The 25,736-nt window shown below is 32.7% G+C and overlaps 1 protein-coding gene across 6 annotated transcripts in view; it reads left to right on the forward strand.

Annotated features, from left to right (window-relative positions):
• The window catches only part of NBEA (neurobeachin), a 667,546-nt gene that overhangs the window by 138,375 nt on the left and 503,435 nt on the right, over positions 1 to 25,736 (forward strand). For 4 of the 6 annotated variants that reach the window (XM_082700384.1, XM_082700385.1, XM_082700381.1 and 1 more), the window contains exons 11-13: positions 11,291 to 11,399; positions 23,194 to 23,346; positions 24,486 to 24,654. In XM_082700384.1, the coding sequence (XP_082556510.1) occupies positions 11,291 to 11,399; positions 23,194 to 23,346; positions 24,486 to 24,654 (431 nt within the window). Of the gene's footprint in view, positions 1 to 9,021; positions 9,128 to 11,290; positions 11,400 to 23,193; positions 23,347 to 24,485; positions 24,655 to 25,736 lie in introns of all 6 variants that reach the window. The other 2 variants (XM_082700387.1, XM_082700388.1) reach the window with 1 other exon arrangement.

Below are 25,736 nucleotides of genomic sequence, written 5' to 3' on the forward strand. Positions count from 1 at the left end.
TTAATTTTTTTTTTTTTAAGATTTGATTTATTATTTGACAGAGAGAGATACACAGAGAGAGGGAATACAAGCAGGGAGAATGGGAGAGGGAGAAGCAGGTTTCCTGCCGAGCAGGGAGCCCAATGTGGGGCTTGTTCCTAGAAGCCTGGGATCATGACCTGAGCGGAAGGCATACTTAATGACTGAGCCACGCAGGTGCCCCTAATTCAGTTCTAATACTGTCTACTTGGAGATAGTGTCAGATCCCACATGTTAAGGGCCCAGTCATAGCAGATTGCTGCTATGACTTTAGGACACCACTCACAAGCCCGGATTATCACCTGTGCTTTTGACCAACTGACTATAGACTGGAAATTTGATCGACCCCCCTCCTTGGTCTTCTGATGCCAGGTGTTACCTGGACATGTAACAGACTAACTATCAATCAGAGGTTCCTACCACCATCGCTTTTAGTTGAATTAATTTGCTAGAGTGTCTCACAGAGCTCAGGGAAATATTTTAATTACTGGCTTTCTGGTTTGTGATAAAAAGATATGATGAAAGATACAGAAGAATGGTTCAATGAACATCCAGATGGAGGAAATGCATAGGGCAATGTATGGGGAAAGGGCACAGAGCTTCCATGTCCTCTCCAGGCATGCCACTCTGCCACAATCTCCATGTGCTTACAGACCAGCTCTCTGAACCCTGTCCTTTTGGGATTTTATGGAGATTTTGTTATATAGGTATGATTGATTCAGTCATTGGCTCTTGGTGATTGAACTTGATCTCCAGGTTCTCTCCTTTCCTGAAAGACTGGGTGGGGCAAGTGGAACTGAAAGTTCCAATCTTCTAATCACATGGTTGGCTTCACTGGCAACTAGGTCTTGTCCTTAGCTGAATTTCAAAAGTTATCTCATTAACATGACAAAAGACATCTTTCTCTCACTCATCACTTAGGAAATTTCAAGGGTTTTAGGAGCTTTGTGCCAGAAAGAGGGATGAAGACCAAATATGTATACTGATATTATAAATCCAGTATCACAACATTCGGTGCTGTAAATTTCCTTGTAAGCATTGCTTTCTCTCCGTTCCAAAAATTATACTAAGTTGTGTTTTCATTTCTTTCAAAATATTTTTACTATATCTGAAGATTTCTTTGACTCATGTTATTTAGAAATGTGCTTTTAATCTTCACATGTTATGGGATTTTCCAGTTATCTTTCTGGTTTTGATTTCTAATTATTAATTTTATTGTGATCTGAGAGTAGACATATATGATTTTTTATTCTCTTTAATAAATAAAGAGAAAATTTAATTTGTAAGATGCCATTTACAGCCCTGAATATGATCTTACTTAGCGAATGTTCCATGTGTATTTCTCTGTGCTTCAGAGAAATGTGTATTCAGCTGTTGTCAGATGAAGTCATGTATAGATATCAGTTATCTCCAGTTATTTGTTGGTGTTGTTGAGTTGAGTGATGTCCTAACTGATTTTCTGCCTGCTGTATGTGTCAATTTCTGAGAGAGGGGTGTTGAAGTCTCCAAGGGTGACAGTAGATTCATCTGTTTCTTCTTGTAGTTTTAGTGGTATTTGCCTCACTAGTTTGATGCTCTGTTGTTAGGCACTTACACTTTAAGAAATGTAATGCCTTTTGAAGAATTGACACCTTTATCATTATATAATGCCCTTCTTAATCTCTGATTACTTTCCTTGCTTTGAAGACTCCCCTATACAAAGTTAATGTAGGTACCTCTACTTTTTTTGATTGTTGTTAACATGGTATATTTTTTCCTATATATATTTTAAATCTGTATGTGTCTTTATATTTAAACTAGGTCTTTTTTAGACAACATATAGATGGATTGTGTTTTTCACTTTATCCTGACAGTTTCTGACCTTTAATTGATGCATTTAGACATTGACGTTCAAGTTGATTATTTTTGTATTTGGATTAATAGCTGCCATGTTTATTACTGTTTTATATTTGTTCTCTTGTTCTTTGTTCCTGCTTTCATCTTCTACTGTTTTTCTTTTTGATTTTAAGTAAGCATTTTATATAATTCCGTTTTGACTCCTTTCTTAGAAGCACATCAGTTAAAATTACTTTATTAACCTTTTTAAATTGTTGCCACAGAGTCTGCAACTAAATTCTACTATCAACAATATACAACTGCATGGGTATTGTGTGTACTTCATATCAACAAAATAATCATTCCTTCTTATTCCTAGTATCATTCATATATCATTAATTTCATATAGAAGCATACATAGGCATATATACATATGTATAAGTATACATGATGAAATACAGTGTTGCTGTTACTATTTTGAAGAAACTGTTGTATATTAGATCAGTTAGGATTTAAAAAAAGTTAAAAAAAAATAGAAGTTTTCATTTTACCTTCACTATTCCTTCTTTAGTGCTCTTGGTTTTCTTTATATAGATCCAAGTTTCTGAACTTTATTATTTTCCTTCTTGCTAAAGAAATTTTGCTAACATTTTTTTGCACGCTAGGTCTACTAGCAACAGATACCCTCAGTTTTTGTCTGAGAAAGTCTTTATTTTTCCTTCACTTTTGAAAGATAATTTTTCAGAGTAGAGAACTTGAGGTTGCTGGGTTCCTCCCCTCCCCTACTCCATCACTTTAAATTTTTTACTCCATTCTCTTGCATGGTTTCTGAGGAAAAATCAGATGTAATTCTTATCTTACTTCCTTTCTTGGTATTGTGTTTTTTCCCTTTGGTTTCTTATAGGAATTTTTTGTTATATTTGATTTTCTTTAATTTGAAAATGATATACCTAGGTATAGTTTATTTTGACTTTTATCTTGATTGGTGTTCTCTGAGTTTTCTGAATATGTGGTTTGGTTTCTGATAAAAATTTTGGGGGAAATTCTTAATCATTGTTTTTAAAAAATATTTCTTCTGTTCCTTTCTAGTATTCTTCTCCTTCTGGTATTCCCATTATGTGTATGTTACACATTTTGTAGTTGTCCCACAGCCCTTGGTATTCTTTTTCTTTTTTTAGTTTTTGTTCTCTTTGGTTTTGGGTTTTTGAGGACTCTGTTGATATATACTTGAGATTATAGATTTTTCCTCACCCATGTTCAGTCTACTAATATTCCCATCAAATACACTTCTTATTTCTTTCGCAGTATTTTTTACTGATAGCATTTCTTTTTTGTTCTTAGGAATTCCATCTCTCTGCTTTTACATTGTCCATTTGTTCTTTTATGATGTCTCTTTTATCCATTAGAGCCCTTACCATAAGGGCTTAGTATAATTTTTTCTTGAGAGTCAGACACCATGGACTTGGTAAAAGGAACTGCTGTAAATAGGCCTGTAGGAATATGGTGGTGAGGTGTTGGGGAGAGAAAGCATCCTTAGCCTTGTGATTAAATACTGTTTTTTTGTTTGTTAGTTTGTTTGTTTTTAGTCAGTTTATGCCTCTGAACTATAAACTTCACAAGTGTTTCTCAGGGTTTTTTTCAGCCCCATTGGGTGGGAAAAGATGACTGTAGTTGGCTATACTTAGATATTTCCCTTCTCTCAGTCAGTTGGGCTCTTAAAATACCTCAGCAGGTTAGGATTGGTTAACTAGTTTCTCCTGAGGGCAGGCCTTGTTAATAGATTGCTCTGGTATATTTCAAATTCATTTTCCTTTCCCCTGGAAAGCCTGGGAGGATTTTTCTGTTGCTTATTAAGAAAATCTGGTTGATCTCCTGGAAATAAATCATACTACAAATGTAGAGTCCTCTCTATGGAGCGGCTGAAACCACTGAGATTTCGGCAATTTGTCAATTACAGTTCAGTTTTCCCTACCTGGGCACTGTTTGCCATAGTGATTTCCACTTGTGTGTCTTTGCTCCAATAATCCATGACTCCCTATAGTTTGCTCTTTGTCTCCCAAATTTTTAGGGCATCGGTTTGCCTTGTTCTTCTCCTCTCTTATTGGATCCTAGAAGAGCTGTTGATATATATCAGTTTGTTTAGCTTTTTACTTGATAGAATGCATGGACTTTTTTGGATTCCAGGATTTTTACTTTCAGAACCAGAAACTTCTATGTTGATTTGTTTCATCTCTCTTTTACTAATGGTTTGCCCTGAATTTGAACAGCATTATAGAAGTGTGCAGCACAGTGAGGAAATTGAAGGACTAGCGTTTTGACAGCAGAAATGAGAAGAAGGGCCCCACAACCAGAAATTATTGGGGAAATCATGGAAAGGGAAGAACCTGGGAAGTTGCTCAATAACATTATGTATGAATTCAGCTCTGAGCCGTATCTTTGTGATTTTGATCCAAATTAGACATCTAACCATTACAGTAAAGCAAGATAAAGAATCAAAAGTCATTCAGGCTGGAAAGGAAAAGAATCGAACTGTCCCTTTTACAGATGACATGATTGTCTATGTAAAAAATTCTTAAGGATTAATACACTCAAAATTCTAGTAAGCAAATTCAGAAAATTTGCAAGAGACAAGTTTTTCATACAAAAATAAATTTTATTTCTGTGCATTAACAATGTATAGTAGGATACCAAGTGAAAAATACCTTTAACAATAGCTTCAGAAATTGAAGTAAGTTAAGTATTGAAAATATCAATGTCCAAAACATGTAAGGATCTGTGTGCTGAAATCTATAAATCGCTGATGAAAGAAATGAAAGTATTAATTAAATGATGAGATGTATTGTGCTCATGTTTAGGAAGACACAAAATAGTAAAGATGTCATTGAAGAGACCTATAGATTCAACACAATACCAATTAAGATCCTGGCTAGCTTTGTTGGTTGATATACGCAAGGCGATTCTAAAATTTATATGAAAAGATAAAGTAACAAGAATAGCTGAAATGACTTTGAAGAAGAATAAAGTTGAGGGAATAATACTTACTGGCTTTAAGATGTACTATAAAGCTCTAAGAAAGAATATAGTATATGATATCAGCAAGGTGATAGACACATGTATCTATACAACAGAATAGAGTCTAGAAATAGTCTTGCACATATATGGACAATTGATTTGTAGCAAAGGTGCAAAATCAGTCTAAGGGAGGAAGGATAGTTATATGCCAAAAAATGGTTCCTGACCTAACCTCACACCTTAAAAAAATTAACTCAAAATTAACTCTAAATCTAAAATATAAAACTATTAAACATGTAGAAGAAAACATATAGGGCAGAATCTTTGTGATCTAAACTAGGCAACATCATTTTAGACATGATAATAGAAGGATGTACATAAAAGACAAAAATTGATACATTTGACTTGGACTTCATTAAAGTTAAAATCTTTTAGTTTTCTAAAGATGCAACAAAAAGACATGTTACAGACTGGAGGAAGATGGTAGAAAAATTTTTACTTGACAAAAGACTATATCAAAAATATGTAAAGAAGTCCCTTAAGCTTTAATAATGGGAAAACATAAAATTCAATTTAAAAAATGGGCTTAAACTTGAACAGACACTTGACCCAAGAGGATATAAGGATGTCAAAATAGTACATGAAAAGATGTTCAGCATCATTAATCAATAGGGTAATGTATATTAAAACTAGTTTAAGATATAGCTACACACTTAGTAGAATAGCCAAAATAGAAAATACTTATGGTGCCAAGTGCTAGCAAGGATGAGAAGCAACTGGAATAGATTACTGGTGCTATTGCCAAGTGGTACAGCCACTCTGGCAGTTTGGCAGTTTATTACAAAGTTAAACATACACAGTTACCTTTTTATTCAGCCTCTCTCCTCATAGGTTAGCATTTATGAGAAATTAGTGAAAACTTGTGTTCCCACAGCAGCCTTTATATGAATATTTATAATAGTCCTATTCATAATTGTTAGCTAGTACAACTCAGATGTACACAAACTGTGATAATCCATTTGTAAAATGAAATACTAGTTGGCAATTAGAGGAATAAACTCTTGGACATACACAACTACTTGGGATGCATCTCAAAGGCAATATATTGAGGTCAGAAAGACAGACTCAGAAGGTTGCATACTATATGATTCCAGTTATAGGACATTGTTCAAATGTCAGAACTGTAGTGATAGATAAGAGATGAGTAGTTATTCAAGATGATGGGAGTTGGAAGGATGTGATTATAAAGCTGAGAAGGGATAGGATAAATGAAGGTTTTTCTTGGTGTGATGGAACTGATCTATCTTGATTGTGGTACAGTCATACAAATCTACAATTCTGTCATTTTTAGAATTGTATACACAAACACAAAAGAAAAGAAAGAATAAAAAAAAAGTCAGGTTTTTTTTGCCCGATTATTTAAAAGATAATTAAAAACAACAGAAAATTCCTATAAAGCCTGAATACGAAATAATTATTTCAGCTTTTTGTGCAGTCAGCTGTTACTATTTTCCTTATTGGATAATTTTAGTACCTCCAGGGTGTACTTTTTAACCCTGCTTCTGTTAAATAGGCTGGGCTTGGCTGAAAATGGAGCCAGCACCAGGATAAAGGACTGGCCATTTGGCCTCCCTGCTGTGGCATATTTTGATCTTGAACGGCATTGGAGGATGCATGCATAGTTAAGGTCACACATGTGTTATTATGACCTCTCTGTCTCACTTTTGAAATTTTGAGCTACTTGGGTGTTAGGAAGTTACATCATGAAATTTCTGAAGTATTCATGTATCCAATGGATTACACATTACTGTAGTATGTTTACTCAATTTTCATAAAGGGACAAGCACATTTAGAGTATTATAAGTGGTCATTTTTCAGTGGGAATTAAATTGAAAACAGTAGGCTTTGAGAGTTATTTCTGCTACAATAGAGCCTTTTTAGTAAGTATCTTTTGGCTTTTTAGAGTTAGGAATGGAGCTGATCAAAAGGCTATTTTGTTCTCAAACTATGTTAATACCAGTAGATACTATATAATAACATACAACTATGTCATAAGAGGTTTAGAATAAGTTCCTTTAGAAGTAAAAATTTTAAAATTTTGTTTCCTACATAAGAAAGATTTTGAGATATTTCAGTTATAAGTTTATAAACTTAGACTTTTTGGCTATATTTGGTCAGAAATAACATAGCAGATGAAACATAAAGTCATAATCTGTTACCAGAAGAAGGTAAAAATGTGTAATAGCCTGATTAATATAGGGCCTTTAAAGAATACTCTTAAATAGCCATGACAGTATCAGCAATTCCAATTTATAAGGCTGCCTGTTTCCTTATCAGGCTGTAAGAAAAGGTAGAAATTACTGAGATATTTCATGGCTAAAGGCAGGCTTAGTGGTTTCATGTGCTACCGGTGTGTTCCATCTGTCCTTACATTTTACTGTGCTGCATTTCACTGTTTTCCTTATTTGACTCTGCAGATAAATGTATTTTACTTATTTCAGCATGTATCTCCACTTGATGTCCGAACTGATGAATGTGACAGTTTGCGTATCAGGTTCATTGCATTCATAGGCAGGTAGGCAGTGTTCTTTTAAGAGCGCATCTTCAGGAATACATTGTCTAAAAGTGACCATTAGATGTACCTGTAATTAGAAATTTTGGTTTAGAGCTTTCTGATTTTGAACTGTGAAGGAATTTAACTCTTCTAACTTTTGTGAGGCTTATTTTTCCCTGTGTGTCACTAGAAATTAATTGCGTTGAGTGAGAGATTATCTTGAGTATGGACTTGAGTTGATTTCTTTTACAGTTTTGTTCCTGCTGTGATCACTCTCATCTCAGAAAAGTTTTCTAGTCAAAAGCATAGCATAGAAACAATGGTATTAGATATTTTGTATAATTTTAATCATCCTTTGCAAGATTTCAATATATCTTAATAACAAATTAGGCTACATGAAAGATGAAACCTTAGAAAAAGTCAAGAGTTACCCTTACTGTGACCTTAATCTCAATGGAACTTAATCTGCTTCTGAGTTTGTTATGGCAATTACTTAGTCCATAGTGTTTCTTAAGATATTAAAAACACCCTTTTAAAAGGGAAAGGGGTGTTGGATCTTGGGCAGTCTTTAATTTTTTACATTATATCCATTATGTACATTATATCAGTATATTTAAGCAGTTCATCTAACTGAGGTACTTGGCTTGTTTCAGTACAAAGCAGATTGAAAAGTCAGTTTTCTATATTCTAAGAACTTGTCTTTGAACTGAACTTAGGTTACATATTCAATCTTAATAATTTCTGTTATATATTAGGTCTCTCCTTAGGATATATTACATCTTTAAATAATGAAATATATCAAAGATAATAAAACTTTTAGGACCACATGACATGAGTTGTCCACACTAGTTACTTTCAAAAAATAAATAATGGACAAACTGAAACAGATAAAGTTACATTAAAATCAAATCCAAATCTATATATAAATTTTAATGGAACCTAAATATGGAACATATTTTTCATTAGAAACAGAAATTAGTCATGTTCATGCATAGTTATTAAATATTCTCAGGTATTTGTGGGCGAAAACTATGTGGGATTCTTTAATAATGTGGACCAGAAAGCTCTAGAGAGATAATAAATATGCTGTCGTTAGAGGTATTATTATACTATTTTCTTCATTTTTCCTAAGGCCTAGCACTTTATGTTACTTGAAATGAATACTATTGTCTAATTTAATGGGAGCTTTCTAAGAACTGGAAGATGGTAATTATATTTTAAAAATAACAGTATAGATTGTTAGTGTCGTTTTCCTTAAAGGGAGACAGGATTATTAAACACCCTTAACTATTCCTGTAGTAGAATTGCTACGTATAGAACGTGATATGTTATAGTACTGTCTATTGAAAAGTTTAGCAATTTTATTATATGAGCTAAAAGTTACTATGCATTTTTTTGTCAAGTAAAGGATTCCATGAAAATCTGTTTCTAGGTATTGCTATACTTTTCAAGAGAATCTTCTATGTTGTGTATACTAGTCTTGGCTGACACAGATACTTGGTTTTGGGTTATCCTATATACTTAGATCCTCTGCAGATGAACTGATGTGTCTAGACAGGAAGTGGTATGTAGGAGATATAGGAATGGGCTGAAGTATCCTTTATATTTGCCTTTGTATCTAGGGGAGTTGGAAATAGGCAAGAATGGAGAGAAATTTTGTATGGCAGTACACAGAATTTTGCAAGTTTATTGTGAGCCCCGCAGCAATCCGATGCATTTTAGTTACTGGTAAGTTTGTTAAATTATGTTTGAAAATGTAACTCTTCGAAGATGGCCATCTATTTACTATTACATCCACCATGTCAAATATACCTATTTTAAAGATTTTTTTTTTTAACATGTGGTATTGCTATTGCATTCAGTTTTAGGTATAAATGTAAAATACTTTTGCTAGTGAATGCATTTACTTTTCAATTGTAGCTAAAACTGAAGTGAAATTAACTTTATATGGGTTAGCATAGTCATGTGTTAAGATTTGGGAATAAAATTAATATTTCTGATTTTGTAATGGAACTCCACTGTGAAGAGAAGTCTGAGCTTATTCCTTAGATGTTTGAGAAAGAGTAGTGCTTCTGATAGAAAAGAATAAGAAAATCCATGGTAATTTTATATAGAGGGTGATTTATTATAAAAAATATTTTTTTGCATTTTTTTTAATGGACCATAGGAACCATAGGCATTTCTTTTGGCAGTGCTGGTTTTTAGGAATTTTAGTCATCTTTCCCCCTACATCATTAAGTTAAGTGTAGTTAAGAATTCCATGAAAAGATTAGGACATTGTGTAATCTCTGTGCAGTAGTTTATTTATTCTTCTCAAACATTTAGGTTGAAGTATTTTGTGCAGTAGTACCTGTGCAGTTATTTGTGAAGTGGATTTTATCATTGATACAATTCATTAAAAATGAATAGATTGCCCAATAGCTGTTCTTCCTTACAGAAACATTAAAAAAATCCCCAGAGATTCTTTGGTAGTTGTGGTTTATTTGTAAATGTCTAACTTTAGGACAAGGTAAAAGGACATCTTTGACTTGTGATACCAGTTAACTTTTTTTGTGTGGTTTAAAGAAATAGAGCCAATCAATGTAATTCAATTTTAATTTCCTGTAATGAAGTACTTTATTTCCAGATATACTCCAGTTTTTTCTGACTGATGTCATGTAACCCATTAAACTATTAGTTTTTATGATAACAATAATTTTGCTATTGATTCTTTCAATGAGAATATTTCTGATTTGAACAAGAATAGCCACATTATCGGAGAAATGTGTTGTCAATTCTATTGAAACCAGAAGAGAGTAACTTGAGAGAATAAAATCACTTTTGGACTTTAGTTTTTTCTAGTTTCCTCTTTAACAGATTTTCTTAATTCCTTGCAGTAATGAGTACTGGTGAATTTAAAATATATTTAGAAATTTGTGGTTTTACTCTTTCTTGTGAATATAAATAGGTAATTTAGGGTACATTACAAAACACAGCAAATAGATATTTTAATTGCTGATGAAGTTTGGCTTGTCACTTATTATAAACTACAATAACCATATACAATGAAGGAATATATATTTTCTTAATTAGGAATACCATTGTGTATTAATGCTGCTAGTTGAAAAATTCTCAGTATAACTTTGTGAAGTAATATATTATCAAAGCTTAATTCAATGCAGTTATTATTTTTCTTTTGTTTTCTTCTTTCATTCAACAGACACATTAAGGGCTTTATCTTTGGGCACTTATCTTTGTGTGCTTTTGTGTGTTTGTGTATACATTGTGTAATTACCTGCCACTTTCATTTCAATATTATACAGATCATTTGTTTTTCTGTTCCTGTGAGCTTTCCTGAGGGCATATATGGACATATTAAATAACATGTTGCATATTTCTCTGGATATTTTCTAAAAAAAAAATAAGATTTTTTGAAAAATAGGTCTAAATGAAAAGTTTATTTTAAAAACAAGTGTGTTTTTCCAAAGCAATATCACATACGTATTTAAAATTCTCTAAGATAGTATGTTCTTTAAAAGAATATTATGATGAAAGTCTTTATTGTGGAGAATTGATGTATTTGTGCGCATGTTTCTTATGTTAGATTTACTTGAAGCAGGTAATGTACATATGTGCGGATGACCTTCAGTGTTTGACTATGGAATATAAAAAAATGCATTTATGTTTTGATTTATGATTCTTAATTTTAAAGAGATGAGACTAGTTTTCTCATGCTTGTGAGAAAATATATTCGTGTACAATATAAAATATAATAATCTTTGTCAGCAAAATTAGATTAGATTTGAATTTGGTTGTTATCTTTTGGCATAATAAAATTCTGAAATGGAACACTTTGTTTATAATCAGCATTTGATGATTACATAATTAAAATTATTTGTACTTTACATGCAGTGCTACTCTTTTGGCATTCCTGGTTGAACTACTTAAAAGTTCAGTAGCCATGCAAGAACAGATGCTGGGCGGAAAAGGCTTTTTAGTCATTGGCTACTTACTTGAAAAGGTAAGCGATATGTGTTGATGGTTTTATTGTGTTATGTTCATAGCTGAACTGACAACCCCTAACTATATTTTCTCTATGCTTTCTCTTTTCATGTACTACTCTTTATTGTTGGCTCATTCACAAATATTTACTTTTATATTTTGCAGTGAGACTTAAGTGTAGGCATTGAATTAAATTGGGAGCAGGGAATCTATATAAATAAGGAATTTTTAGTAAAGATAGAAACTAAAGAAATCTTTTTTCCTCTGTCTTTATTTCAAAGTTACAAGTATTTCCCCTTAATTCTTTTATCTAGTTGTTTCTTTGCTATTTTTACATTCAAACAATTTTCTTAGAAAAGTTTTGTCCATTTTATTTTACATGGATTTTCTAAATTTTTATTTTACATGGATTTCCTTAATTGTTCAGTTATAAAGTGAACAATCTTTCTTTTGTAATAAGCAAGACATTAGTTTGTGATTTGTCTCTGCTTTTCATATATCTGATTATTTAAGGTAGCTTTTCTCTAATCATTACATAATATAAGCAATACAAATTAGATGGACTTAATTTTCCTCATTTTGTGCCATTTTTTTTTCTTTCTTTTTTTTTTTTTTAATGACCTTTGCTTTAGTCACAACTGTACTAATTCTGGTAATGAATCCTGGGTTTCTGATTATGGTCTCATAAGAATCTGGTTGTATCATGTGATTTCTTTTCAAAATTAAAGGGGAAGGTCACGAATACAAGTATTGGCCTTTTTCTTTCCTAACGATAATCTGTCATCCACATTAGTTCTCTCAAACCTGTTCCATCAGTTAACTCTAACACCGAGCTGCTCTGAAAATGAACTGTTTGAGAAATAATAGAGGTGAGGTCTCAAGTTAGAGGAATAAAATTATTTTTCCCTTCAGAAATAATATTGAGAAGACTTTTGGAGATAGTTTTTCAACTCAGATTGCTCTGCCTTTGAAATCCTATAACCTATCTTTGCTTCGAAGTAAGTATTCTTTCTCGAAGGACTGGTGATTGAGGAGTGGTATGTTATTAAATAGATCAGTCATTGGCAGCATTTCTTTACTGAAATAATTTTTTAGGGAAAATTAAGCTTCTCATTAGGATGTTTGGTTTTATGGACAACTATTATTTTCTATCTAGAGTATTAAGAATTGTTTAGAAGATTTTATGTTGAAATATGTTTTACATGAATTAGGTATTATGAAATGCCTTTGTGATATTACTGTGTATGACAAGATCAGTAACAGGAGCTACCCCTTGAATATACTTTCCATCTATTTGCTGTGAGTTTACCAGTATAATTCTAAAGTGAGCATTCCTTTATAGTTAAAACTTAGCTTAAAATAAGAAATTCATTGAGGGGTACCTGGTTAGCTCCATCAGTAGAGCATGTGACTCTTGATGTCAGGGTTCCAGGTTTGAGCCTCAAGTTAGACATAGATATTACTTAAAAATAAAATCTTAAAAAAATTTTAAAAATTAGAAATTCAGTAAATGGACTTTAAATTAAAAAAAGACATTATAATCAGTTCTTCTTCTTTCTCAAAATTAATATCCTTAAAATTATATTGTCAAGTTTGGTATAAAATATTATTTCATTGTGGTTTTAATTTTTATTTTTGGAAAATTTAGGTAAGCTGGGACATATTATCATATTACTTATAGTACATCCACTTTTTCTTTTTTGTGGAGTAATTATTTATGTCTTTTGCCAGTTTGCCCAATTTCCTTTGAAGACCTCCCCACTCCTAGGCTACCTGAAATCTACTTTGGACTCTGATTTGGTGTTCTCTAGATATTTCATATAAGTGAGATCATATATTTGTCTTTTTGTATCTCATTTCATGTGCCATAATGTGTATAACTTTGATCCATGTTGTAGCATGTATCAGTACTTTTATCCTTTTAATTTATATTAATTGTTGTATATGACACATTTTGTTTATAAATCCAAATGTCAATAGACATTGTGTTTTTCCCACCTTGGATGTTATGAATAAAGCTGCTGTGAATGTTCATGTACAAGTTTTTGTGTGGACATATATTTTTATTTCTCTTTGGTAGATACCTATCTGTGAATTGATTTGCTGGGTCCTATCATTACTCAATGTTTAAACACTTGAGAAACTGCCAGATTGTTTTCCAAAGTGGCTCCATCATTTTACATTTTCATCAGCAGTGTGTTAGGTTTCTAGTTTTTTTCACATCCTTGCCAACATTTGTTAATTGTCTTTTTTTTAATTCTAGCTTGTCCTAGTGGGTGTGAAATGACGTATCATTTTTTTTTTTTAATTTATTTTTTATTTTCAGCATAACAGTATTCATTATTTTTCACCACACCCAGTGCTCCATGCAATTCGTGCCCTTTATAATACCCACCACCTAGTACCCCAAACTCCCACCCCCCACCCCTTCAAAATCCTCAGATTGTTTTTCAGAGTCCATAGTCTCTCATGGTTCACCTCCCCTTCCAATTTCCCCCAACTCCCTTCTCCTCTCTAACTCCCCATGTCCTCCATGCTATTTGTTATGCTCCACAAATAAGTGAAACCATATGATAATTGACTCTCTCTGCTTGACTTATTTCACTCAGCATAATAATCTCTTCCAGTCCCATCCATGCTGCTACAAAAGTTGGGTATTTGTCCTTTCTTTTTTTTTTTTTTTTTAAATAAACATATATTTTTATCCCCAGGGGTACAGGTCTGTGAATCACCAGGTTTACACACTTCACAGCACTCACCAAAGCACATACCCTCCCCAATGTCCATAATCCCACCCCCTTCTCCCAAACCCCCTCCCCCCAGCAACCCTCAGTTTGTTTTGTGAGATTAAGAGTCACTTATGGTTTGTCTCCCTCCCAATCCCATCTTGTTTCATTTATTCTTCTCCTACCCACTTAAGCCTCCATGTTGCATCACCACTTCCTCATATCAGGGAGATCATATGATAGTTGTCTTTCTCTGCTTGACTTATTTCGCTAAGCATGATACACTCTAGTTCCATCCATGTTGTCGCAAATGGCAAGATTTCATTTCTTTTGATGGCTGCATAGTATTCCATTGTGTGCAGGACTGCTATTCAACATAGTACTAGAGGTCCTAGCTTCAGCAATCAGACAACAAAAGGAAATTAAAGGCATCCAAATCGGCAATGACGTATCATTTTTAATCTGCAGTTCTGTGATGTCTAATCATGTTTAGTATCTTTTCATGTGCTTATTGGCTATTTGTATATTTTCTTTAGAGAAATGTCTTTTAAAAATTTTTGCCCATTAAAAACATTGTATTTTCTTTTCATTATTGAATCGTAGCAATTTTTTATTTTGTACACCAATCTTTGTTTGATATATGATTTGCAAAGATAGTCTTATAGTCTATAGATCAAATTATGTTTTAATTTGCCTTCCCCTGATGATAAATTAAGTTGAACATTTTCATACATTGTCTTTTGGTAGTTATCCTTTTTTGGTAAACACCTGTTCAGAGTGTTTGCCCTTTTTCATTTGAATTGTCTATCATTTTTTTATTGATTTGTGGAAATTCTGTTTTTATGACAGATATGAGACCTTTGTTGGCTATGTATCATGAATATCACTTTCTTGTGGCTTGCTTTTCCATTCTGTTAATGACGTTTTGGTGAATGGAAGTCCTTAATTATAATAGATGTCATGTTTCATTTTCTTTTATGATTATCCCATTTTGGACACTAATGTATCCCAAAGCCACAAGACTATTCTATGTTTTCTTCCTAAAGTTTTGTTTTACTTTTCACATTTCTATTTACAGTCCATCTAGAATTAAATTTTGTGTAGGGCATGAGGCATAAGGTCAGATTTCTCTTTAACCTCAAGTATGTAGTAGCTAGCTGGACTGGTACTGTTTATTGAAGTTGACTTCCCACTGTATCTCAATTTAATTTTTGCTATGAATCTGATGACCATTATATAAGTGGGATCATTGCCAGAATTGATCTGTTGTGGGTTTTCCCATTTGAGGCAGTACAGCACTATCATAATTTGTATGCCTTTTTAGTGTATTTTGATATCTCATAGTATTTGATATCTCATAGTGTGTCAACTATTTTTATTGGTCTTCGAGATTGCTTTGGCTATTCTTGGGTTTTTGCTTTTATGCACACACAAATATAAATGTAAATTTATATACATATATAAATATATATAAATACACATCCACACATATATATATTCCTTTCAATTTCCATCAAAAATGCGAGAATTTTCGTTGTATTATACTGATATCTTGATATCAAACCATCCAGTTCATACATTTAGTGTTTTCTTCTATTTATTTAGATCTCTTTGGTAGTTTTCTGTGTTGAAAACTTTCTTTTTCTAGATTTATTTCTAGATAACTTGAGGTTTTTCAAATGTTGGTTTTTTATTTGTCCCAGAAATATAGAAATATAATTGGTATTTATATCAACCTTTATATACTCTTCTTTTATATTGCTCTTTTTCTATTAATTCTAGTAGTTCATTGATTTCTCAGAAGCATTTGTTTATAGAAAATCTCGTCATCGGAGAATGGCAGTTTTATTTTTTTCTTTCCAGTATTTATTCTTTTATGTTTTTCCTTGATATTGTACTAAGACTTCCAGTAGAGTGCTGAACAGAAGTTGTAATAGTGAGCATCCCTATCTTATTTCAGATCTCATGTGCAAAGCTTTCAATAATCATCCACTAAGTATGGCTTATGCTGTAGGTTACTTTTGTAGATTTTTAAATCAAATTAAGAAGCTCTCTACTACAAGTTTGCTAAGAGTTTTTTTTTTTTAATCATAAATAGGTGCTAAATTTTATCAAACACCTTTTTTGCATTATTTGAGATAATTATGATGTTTCTTCAATTTTTTCTTAGTTTAGTGAACTACATTAATTGCTTTTCATATGTTAATCCATCCTTATATTCCTGGAGCCCTATTTAGCTTTAGATCCACCCCTATTCCATTCAGTATTTTTTTCCTTAAAATGGCTCATGTCAGTGTCACCAGTAGTCTTACATTCTTACATCTAAAGATTCTCAGTTTTCATCTTATTTGACCTATTAACATTTCCGTTCTAAAAGTCTTTCCTTTTTGAAATGCTCTTTTCACTTGTATTTTGTGACAGCATTCTTTCTTTGTTTTCTTCCTACTTCCTTGGTCTCCTGTTTTATTCTTTCCTACTAGTGCCTCTTCTTTCTAAATTTTAAAGACTGATTTTCCTCTCAAATGTTTCATTCCTCAGTTTTCTCTTACTTAATAGCATTGCCATTCACCAAGTAGTTCAGACCAAAAATTTTAATCTTTTTGACTCTTTTCACACACTAAGTTCATACCCTCCTAATTATGTTGTCTTGGTATCAAAACATACCCAGAATGAGTGACTGCTTCCTACTTAAAACCCTACTCCTTTCTGTATCACATTGATATCATCGTATTTCAAACAGTTATCTTTTCTTTCACTTTGGTTATCCACAATCTGTTTTTCACTTGCAGTCAGACTAGTCTTCCTAAAATGTCTCAGACCTTACTGCTCCATCCTTCTGAGGGTAAATTAACAATTCTCTTACCTCTGACATCATCTCTTATCATGTCCCTTCTTACTTTGTTGCAGACACACTGGCCATGCAAAGGCCTCTCTCTTTCCCTTAAAAACTAAAGTGTAAGCATGAGTCCATCTCAGGACTTGTGCATTTTCCCATTGCTTTCATTATTCTTTTTGTAGATATCCAAAATGGATTGGTTCTACACTTCATTTAGGATTTTGCTAATGACACCTTATCAGAGAAGTCTTCCCTGATCACTCTAAATAGAATACCACCCCTTCTTACATAACCATCAGTAACTGTCTCCCTCCTCTGCTAATTTTTTTACATCACGATTCTGACTTCTTTTTTTACTTGCTTATTTTCTGCTTCTTTTCACTGGAATGTAAGCTTCAGCTTAATGAAAGGAGGGACAGTATCACTTTTGTTCTCACCTTTTTGCCACGTCTTCGGCACCTAAAGAAAGAGTGCCTGCCTTAATAAATATTTGTTGGATTTAATTGAATAAGTGAAAAGCATTTGCATCCTTGTCTGAATACTTCAAAGCATATGTTTTTTACCTTCCCAGATGAACAGTCACACTTTTTTATTTTTAAAGATCAGTTGCGGGGCACCTAAGTACCTTAGTGGGTTAAGCCTTTGCCTTCCGTTCAGGTCATGATCCCAGAGTTCTGGGATCCAGCCCTGCATGGGGCTTTCTGTTCAGCAGGGAGCTTGCTTCCTCCGCTCTCTCTGCCTGCTTCTCTGCCTACTTGTGATCTCCATCTATCAAGTAAATAAATAAAATCTTTAAAAAAAATATAAAGATCAGTTGCTGGGTTAATAGTATAGATAATAAAGATTCCATTTTTATTTTATCATCAACTAATAATTAGCTAATGGTTAACCGTCCCTTAGCTTTATCTCCTTGTCTCAGAAGGTATAATTTAGTTATCAAGGAAGGTAGTCTAATGATGAGAGGCTTTCTTATTCATTACATTTAGACTATTTCATAAACAAATTTTGAGGTACTTTGTTTTCTTTTGCCAAAATATGAGTTTGAAGGAAACTTAGAGGTTATCTGATGTATTCAATATTTTTGTTGTTGTTAATTAAAAAAAATGATTCAAAGTAGCTTAAACATTTAGCAATTACGCTTGCTAATGAAACTGGAAGTCTAGTGACAGGTAACTTATCACTTATAGTTCCAGCAGGCAACAGCACACTCAGACTTGGTTATGGAAAAGAGTTTAAGGCAAAGCTCTTTAAAATGTTGTGAGCCTTGTTAAGGGAGATCAGCAAGGTTCGCAGAAGTGAGAGGGGTGAGTGTTTATCATAACTCAAAAAGAAAGTTACTATAGTTGTGGGAGAAATTGTACCTGACCAGAGTGTGGTCTTCAGTAAAAGAATATAGTATATTGGCCTGAAGGAGTAAAGCCAGGGTCCCTCCAACTTCATTTTCTTCTTGTCCTTTAATTTCCTGCTGGTGTCTCTAACAGTCCAACCCAACGGAAGCCAATAGCCAAGGGAGTTCCCAAGCACAGAAATAGGATGGGGAAAGTTGGGGAGTAGATCAGTATAGCCAGTAAAACATGTCCATTAAGTTGGACTTTAGAATTTTGTGCCTGAGTCTCAATTACGTCATCAAGGACCCACGGTTTTTCCTGTATGTCTGCTCGGCTACCCATACTCGTGATTTTATTTGTTGCTATAGCTACTATTCTTTGTGGTCCTAAGAAGGTTGCCAGGTCAGTTTAGTGCTATAGGCTCTCATATCCAGGTTGAGGATAGACAGAAGAGCTCCTTTCTCTCAATTACTTAACAACATCCTTTCCTCCAATTTGATTGCTCAGGTTAAGTCTTGACCTACTTTCAATTATTTGCTGCCATGAAATTTCGATGAATCATTGTCTACCTTTCTCCCCTCAAAAACAGCAACAGCAACAACAACAACAACACATAGGTTATTCATGTTGGGTTAGGTTTTTGGAGCTCAATTTTGGGATCCTGAAATGAATGAAATAGATGTTGAGGATCACCTACTTCATGATGTGCCTCTACTATTTCAAACAATTTCCCAAAATTTACTTCATAATATAATGTATGTCTGTGTGTGTGTACGTGTGTGTGTACGTGTGTGTATACACACACTGATTTCTGCAATAAAAACGAACATTTCTGGTGATCCCTTCCATTGTGGGCTGTTTTAAATGTGTGAAAGACCTCTTTTTACTGAATAGCAACTTGTCCCTATAACATCCATTGCTCCTGTTTGATTTAGTTACTTCTGAAGTGGATGCTATTTTTTCCAGGCTTCTGAAATTCTATTTCCAGATATGTTCCATCACAATTCATATAGCTCTTATCATACAGATTATATCTTCAGTTATCACACAAAAGTAATGTCATATAGTTTTAATTTCAGAGCATGCATTTTACAGATTTGTAACTATCAATTAGACAAATATAACTTTTTTTTTTAAAGATTTTATTTATTTATTTGTCAGAGAGAGAGAGAGCGAGAGCGAGCACAGGAAGACAGAGTGGAAGGCAGAGTCAGAAGGAGAAGCAGGCTCCCTGCGGAGCAAGGAGCCCGATGTGGGACTCGATCCCAGGATGCCGGGATCATGACCTGAGCTGAAGGCAGCTGCTTAACCAACTGAGCCACCCAGGCATCCCCAAATATAACTTTTTAAAATAGCTTTATTTGAGAAATGAAAGCAAATATCAAAATAAAAAAAATTTAAAGCAATCTTGTGAACTAAACACTTTAAAACAGAGTTGGACATCTTTTATCTTCTCCTAATCAGTGTTTTGTCTTATCTGTCCTATTCTTACTCTGTTCTTAAATTTAACATGAATTCAGTTAAATATCTGCTGAGGATTATGGCAGGTACCAGACAGAAAAAACGATGAATAAGATATATCATATTTTATTACAAGAAAGAAAGATATATGAATAATTAACAGTAATGGAAGGCAGAAGGAAGAAGTACTACTTATGGTAAAGATAACATGCTATTGGAGAGAACTTTAATTTTCTGCCTGATTGGATTTTTGAGTAGGCCAATAAGAAACAACAAGTTTGGAAAGGTTAATTTCCTAAATATCAATTTTAGAATAAGAACTACCACCTAAGAGTTTAATTGCTATGAAAAAAAACTGATACTTTTTTATTAAAGTGGAAGGAAGACCTCATGTGATGCTTCCAGGATATCCTTTTATAAACACAGCAAGTTAAAAACTTGTTTTCAAATTATGAATTACTTCCTCAAATGAATATATTTATAATGGCCAATCTGATTTTATATTTCTTTAGTATTCTTTATAAACACAACAATATTATTTTTTTATTTTTATTTTTTAAGCATTTATTTATTTGACAGCAAGAGGAGAGAGAGAGAGCGAGGTCGGGAGCACAAGCAGTGGGAGTGGCAGCCAGAGGGAGAGGGAGAGGCTGGTTCCCTGTTGAGTAAGGAGCCCAATGCAGGGCTTCCACAATTCTGGGATCATGACCTGAGTTTAAGACGCCTAATGGACTGAGCTACCCAGGCACCCCAACACATGATAATTTTATAGGATAAAATCTAATCTCCAAAAATGTTTATCTAGGAACATGATCTGACTGTTTTATTTCAGCGTTTTAAGCATAAAAGTAGAATTTATCAGATAATGTTCTTAAAGTCATTATTACTGAATAAAAAGACATTTATAATCATTGTAATTATAAACTTTGTCAAATTATACCTAATAAAGGAGGGGCTAAAGCTTTATATAACCGTTGATCTCTTGTTTTAATTTTCTTCACCTACAAATAAAATGTTTTAGAATTTTAAAGTATTGTATTTTTATTAAAGTTTCTTTAAAGTGAGTGTTCAAGCTTTGATTTTTCTCTTTACTTAAATATTTATTTGCTTTTGTCTTCCATCCCCTGCTTTAATGATTCAGCTCATTGTTAGGATCATTTTTCTATCTTCTTATTAAATTTTCATGTAAAGTTATGCTTCTAGGCTTGGTTTGAATTTTGTGGGAATATTGCTTATCTACTTACCACTGGCATTTTGTCAAACATACAAGTATAGTAATAAAAAATCATTACTAGCCTTATCATACTTAAAACTAATTGGTTCCTACTCAGTAAATCCTTTTCCTAGTAACTCTTCCACAAATTTGCTATCCTCTATGTTTTTTCGTGCACTTACTGACGTCTAACTTGTTACATATTTTACTTTTTTATGTAATACTATGTCCCTGTCCTCTCCTCCCATAGAATTTGAGTTCTGTGAGGGCAGGAGTTTTTCAGTTTTGTTAACTATTCTTTCCACAGTGCCAAGGAGAGTCCCTGGCAAATAGTAAGTACTCAACTTGCATATTTTCCATATGACTAAATGAAAAGTCCTGACTCTGCCTTTAAAGAAGGAAATGGATGCAAGGGTTTTACAAGTTGAGGGGACATAGTAGAGAAAGCAGATGAAGCAAACTGCTGTTGTGCAAGCAAAATTTACCCAAAGAAATACTTTGTTTGGCTCACTGAAAAGTTTTCTAGTTTTGAATTTTTAAAGAATTTTTTATTTTATTTTTTTTCTAGTTATGAATTTTATTTCCTTTAGGTACTTTGGGCAGTTCTCACTACTGTTTATGGCCTCCTACCCTAAAGGCATACACTGTTAACTATTTGAATATTGTGATTATATGAGTTTGTGATACCTTGTGTAGAAGTGTGAAATGCATAGCATGCTTATGAGAAAGTTATTGAGCTGCCATTGTTAAGTAAACCTATGGGAAGTAAAATTGGTAAGACAATTTAAACTCTTTTAGACCTTAATTATCCTATAGTGATACTTGGACTTTAGTCGCTGGATAGTGGAGAGAAAGTGTGATGTGACCTGAGCTCTGGGGTTGAGTGGTAGATGGTTCTTTATCCTAGGGAGTATCAAAAAGGATCACTAGATGAGGAAGAAAACATTTTAGTAAAATATATTTTTGACAGTCAAATCAGGATTATTGGCTTTTAAAGAACAGCATTTCCTCTATAATATTTTCATCTGAAATTATACTTGAAGGTGGTATTTTCCATTCAAAATATAATGCAAGCCTCATGTGTTATTTAAAAAGTTCTAGTAAAACATAACCAGTGAAATTAATTTTAATAATGTATATAATTTAACCTTATATATCCTAAATATTATAACTTCAATATATACTCAATTAAAAAATTATAAAGGATATTTTGCTTTATTTTTTATTCTGAATCTTCAAGTCTGCACGTATTTATAACACTTACCACCTAGGACTGGCCACATTACAAGGCTCAGTAGCTATACATGGCTAGTGGCTTCTCTATTGGACAATGCAACTTTTAGATTTGGTTTTAATTTTGGGAGGTCTGTCATTTATCTAAATAGCATTGGTAGTAGGTTGCTTACTGGCAGTTGAAAATCATGTTGGGGGTGTTTAGCAAAGAGATATGCTATATGAAGCTGTGGAAACATAAAATATCATTGAGAGAGAATGATTTTATGGGAAGAGAAACCAAATAAATAAGTTTCAGCAGTTCCCATCTTTGAACCAAAGGGCACTGGGTAGGAATTTGAGGATCATGAAAGCCAAAGGGGCAGTATTTCCAGGAAAGTAAGATGTACTTTTCATACCATGGCTAGGTTGAAAGGTTTATGCTAAGTAAGATGCATTGCATTTATCCGTGTGCAACTCATTTGTGACTTTATGAAGAAATGATTCAGTGGAATGGTGGAGTCAATTTATTTACCCATTGTTTTGGATTTTGTGAAAGCACTTCTCTTTCCTAGTATCTTGTGGTGTGTGTGTGTGTGTGTGTGTATGTATTATCATTATAATAAGTTTTATACCATTTCAGTTTCTTTTGAGATCTCTCCTTTAGTCAATTTATATAAAAATGGTCTGAAACCAAACTCTGCACTGAGCACGGAGCACGGAGCACGTTGTTTTATTCATAACATTTTATTTCTTTAGTTTGTGTTGAGAGTGGAATTATTTAACCTGAGTTACTTATCTGCAGTTATTCTGAAAAGGGCTTCAGGTAACAAATTGTCATTCAGAAAATTATCTTAAAAGCTAATGTTTCTGAATTTAATTAAGTTTTGAATAGCAAAAGAAATATATGGTTTTATAGTATGTTTAAATTATTAGGTATGGCATTATGAAAAATTCATATGTATTTATTATGTCAGCAGTCTTAAAATTTTATATTCTGAGTATTTTTAGCTTGAAAATCTTTTCTTTTTCTTTAGTCATCAAGAGTTCATATAACTAGAGCTGTCCTGGAGCAATTTTTATCCTTTGCAAAATACCTTGATGGTTTATCTCATGGAGCACCTTTGCTAAAGCAGCTTTGTGATCATATTTTATTCAACCCAGCCATCTGGATACATACACCTGCAAAGGTATAAATTTCATTCTCATTCATTTTATTTTAGTGTAATATTAATAATATGATCTAAACTATGCAGTGGAAAGCATTTGGATTTTTTCAGCGTATCGTATAGTCAACCTGAAATAGTTGTGTTACTAGAATCAGCAACTAAATATTAAATATATAAATATTAAAATAACTGAAAATTATTATATTGATACAATAACTGCATTCTGAAGTTAGTAGTTGTATTTCATATCTTTCCAAGAAAGAATTTGGTACACTGATTATTAAGACTAAGAAAAGAGAATGTAATAGGCAACTAATTATATTATGATAATTACAATCACTGTGACTGAAAATTGCTTATATTGTGAATACAGAGTTTATATCATGATTGTAAATTTCTTTGTTTTAAAATAAACATATACATTGTTTTTTATATATCAACATAATTTTTTTTGAATTTTGCATACCTAAATTTAACCCTGTTATACTCTAGTGGAAATCAGTAATGGAGTGATATTCTTCATGAGAGTGGGCTGCCTTTTATGGTTTTCAGATTCCACATAACTTTGCTTAATTTATAAAGGGTCTGACTTTTATTATTGTTCAGCATGTTAGTTGTGGTGCTAAGCTCAAACTTTAAGTTTGTTCACTTTTTAAACAAGTTGTTAGACTTATCTCTCTACTTACATGGTTAGATTCTGATACTTTGACAGTGGGTTAAGAAAATTTGGAATTATATTAACTCTTAGGATATAAGATTGTGTATATTTTTTCCAAATGTGATATAGCTGACTCATGTTAGTTCTGTACCTTTGAGCTGCTGAAATATATTTTCATTAAGGGCTTTAGATTAGGTAACTTTTAAAATAATTTAATCTTCCTATCAGTTACTTTTGATCTATTAACTCATTTAAAATTATTTCGTTGTTAATAGCTGCAGATTATCTTTATTAAAATAAGTTTTCTTAGAATGTGTTGGCTGCATATTATTTTTGTTTAAAAACATAAATACTATTTAATAAATAGTTATTTTTAACCTCATAATAAATGGTTCTTTCTTGGCCTTTACTAATTTGCATTTAAATTAGAATGTATGTATATAATATAAACTCTTGAGGCATTTTAAATTTATTTTAATGCTTTGTTAATATTCTGTATTAGGTTCAGCTTTCCCTATACACTTACTTGTCGGCTGAATTTATTGGAACTGCTACCATTTACACCACCATACGCAGAGTAGGAACAGTATTACAGCTAATGCACACATTGAAATATTATTACTGGGTCATTAATCCTGCTGACAGTAGTGGCATTACACCTAAAGGATTAGGTAAGTATAATACTACCACTCATTCATTGTACTAATACTGTTCTATATCCTGAGTACTGTTATAGGCACCAGAAGTGCAGAGTTATAAAAATATCACTGAACTACTGTCTTTCTTAATGTAACCTTGTATATTGAGAATTTTTTTGTGGTAGAGAAGTTTATAGTTCTGAAATATTACGTTATTTTTATAATAAAGGCGGGTAAAAAATAATATTCTACCTTTTAGCTGATTGCTTTTTGTGCTCAGGAAAATATATTTGTAATATTAAAATTAGCTGAAGTTGATTTTGGCCAGATGTTCTAATACTGTTGTTTCAACCCTTTGAGATAGTTACCTTTCTTTATGTTTTTCCCCCAAACTTTACCCTTTAATGTAAGTGTAGTAGAAACTAATTTAATACTTCATTGTATTGTTTAAAAAATATTGCCAGGGTGCCTGTGTAGCTCAGTTGGGCATCGGACTCTTGGTTTTAGCTCAAGCTATGGTCTTGAGGTTTTGAGATTGGGCTCTGCCTTTGGCTCCGTGCTCAGTGCAGAGTCTGCTTGGGGGTCTCTGCTTCTCCCTGTGCCATGCTCATGTACATGTGCATGGGTGTGCTCACTTTCTCTTTCCCTAAAATAAAATAAGTAAAATCTTAAAAAATAAAAATAAAAAAAATCACCAGTTTCCTAATTATATAAAAATATATACTCATCATAGAAAATAAAATGATGGAGAAAAAAAATATACATAACCCAACCCCGGACATAAGAACTGTTACAAGCTTGGTGTATGTTCTTACACTGTTTTTCATTGTATTAAATATGTGAAATATTTAAACTCTTACAGAACTGAGATTTTCTTGATCTTTTTCTGTTTTCTTCTTGACTCTACATAGTAATCTAAAAGAATGTACCATTTACATGTTTCTAAAATTTTGATCCTATAAATAACAGTGATCTATTCCTTTGTATATAATCATTTACTTCCATCTTTGATTTGTTTAAAATTACTGAGAGAATAACTATGTAGTATGGGAGAGTGCTTTTCTAAGCTTAATAACAATAGTGTTGAAAAGTATTGTTTCATAAAAATCTTTTTA

The sequence above is a fragment of the Mustela nivalis genome (assembly GCF_964662115.1).
Source record: "Mustela nivalis genome assembly, chromosome: 15".
Taxonomy (NCBI): Eukaryota; Metazoa; Chordata; class Mammalia; order Carnivora; family Mustelidae; genus Mustela; species Mustela nivalis.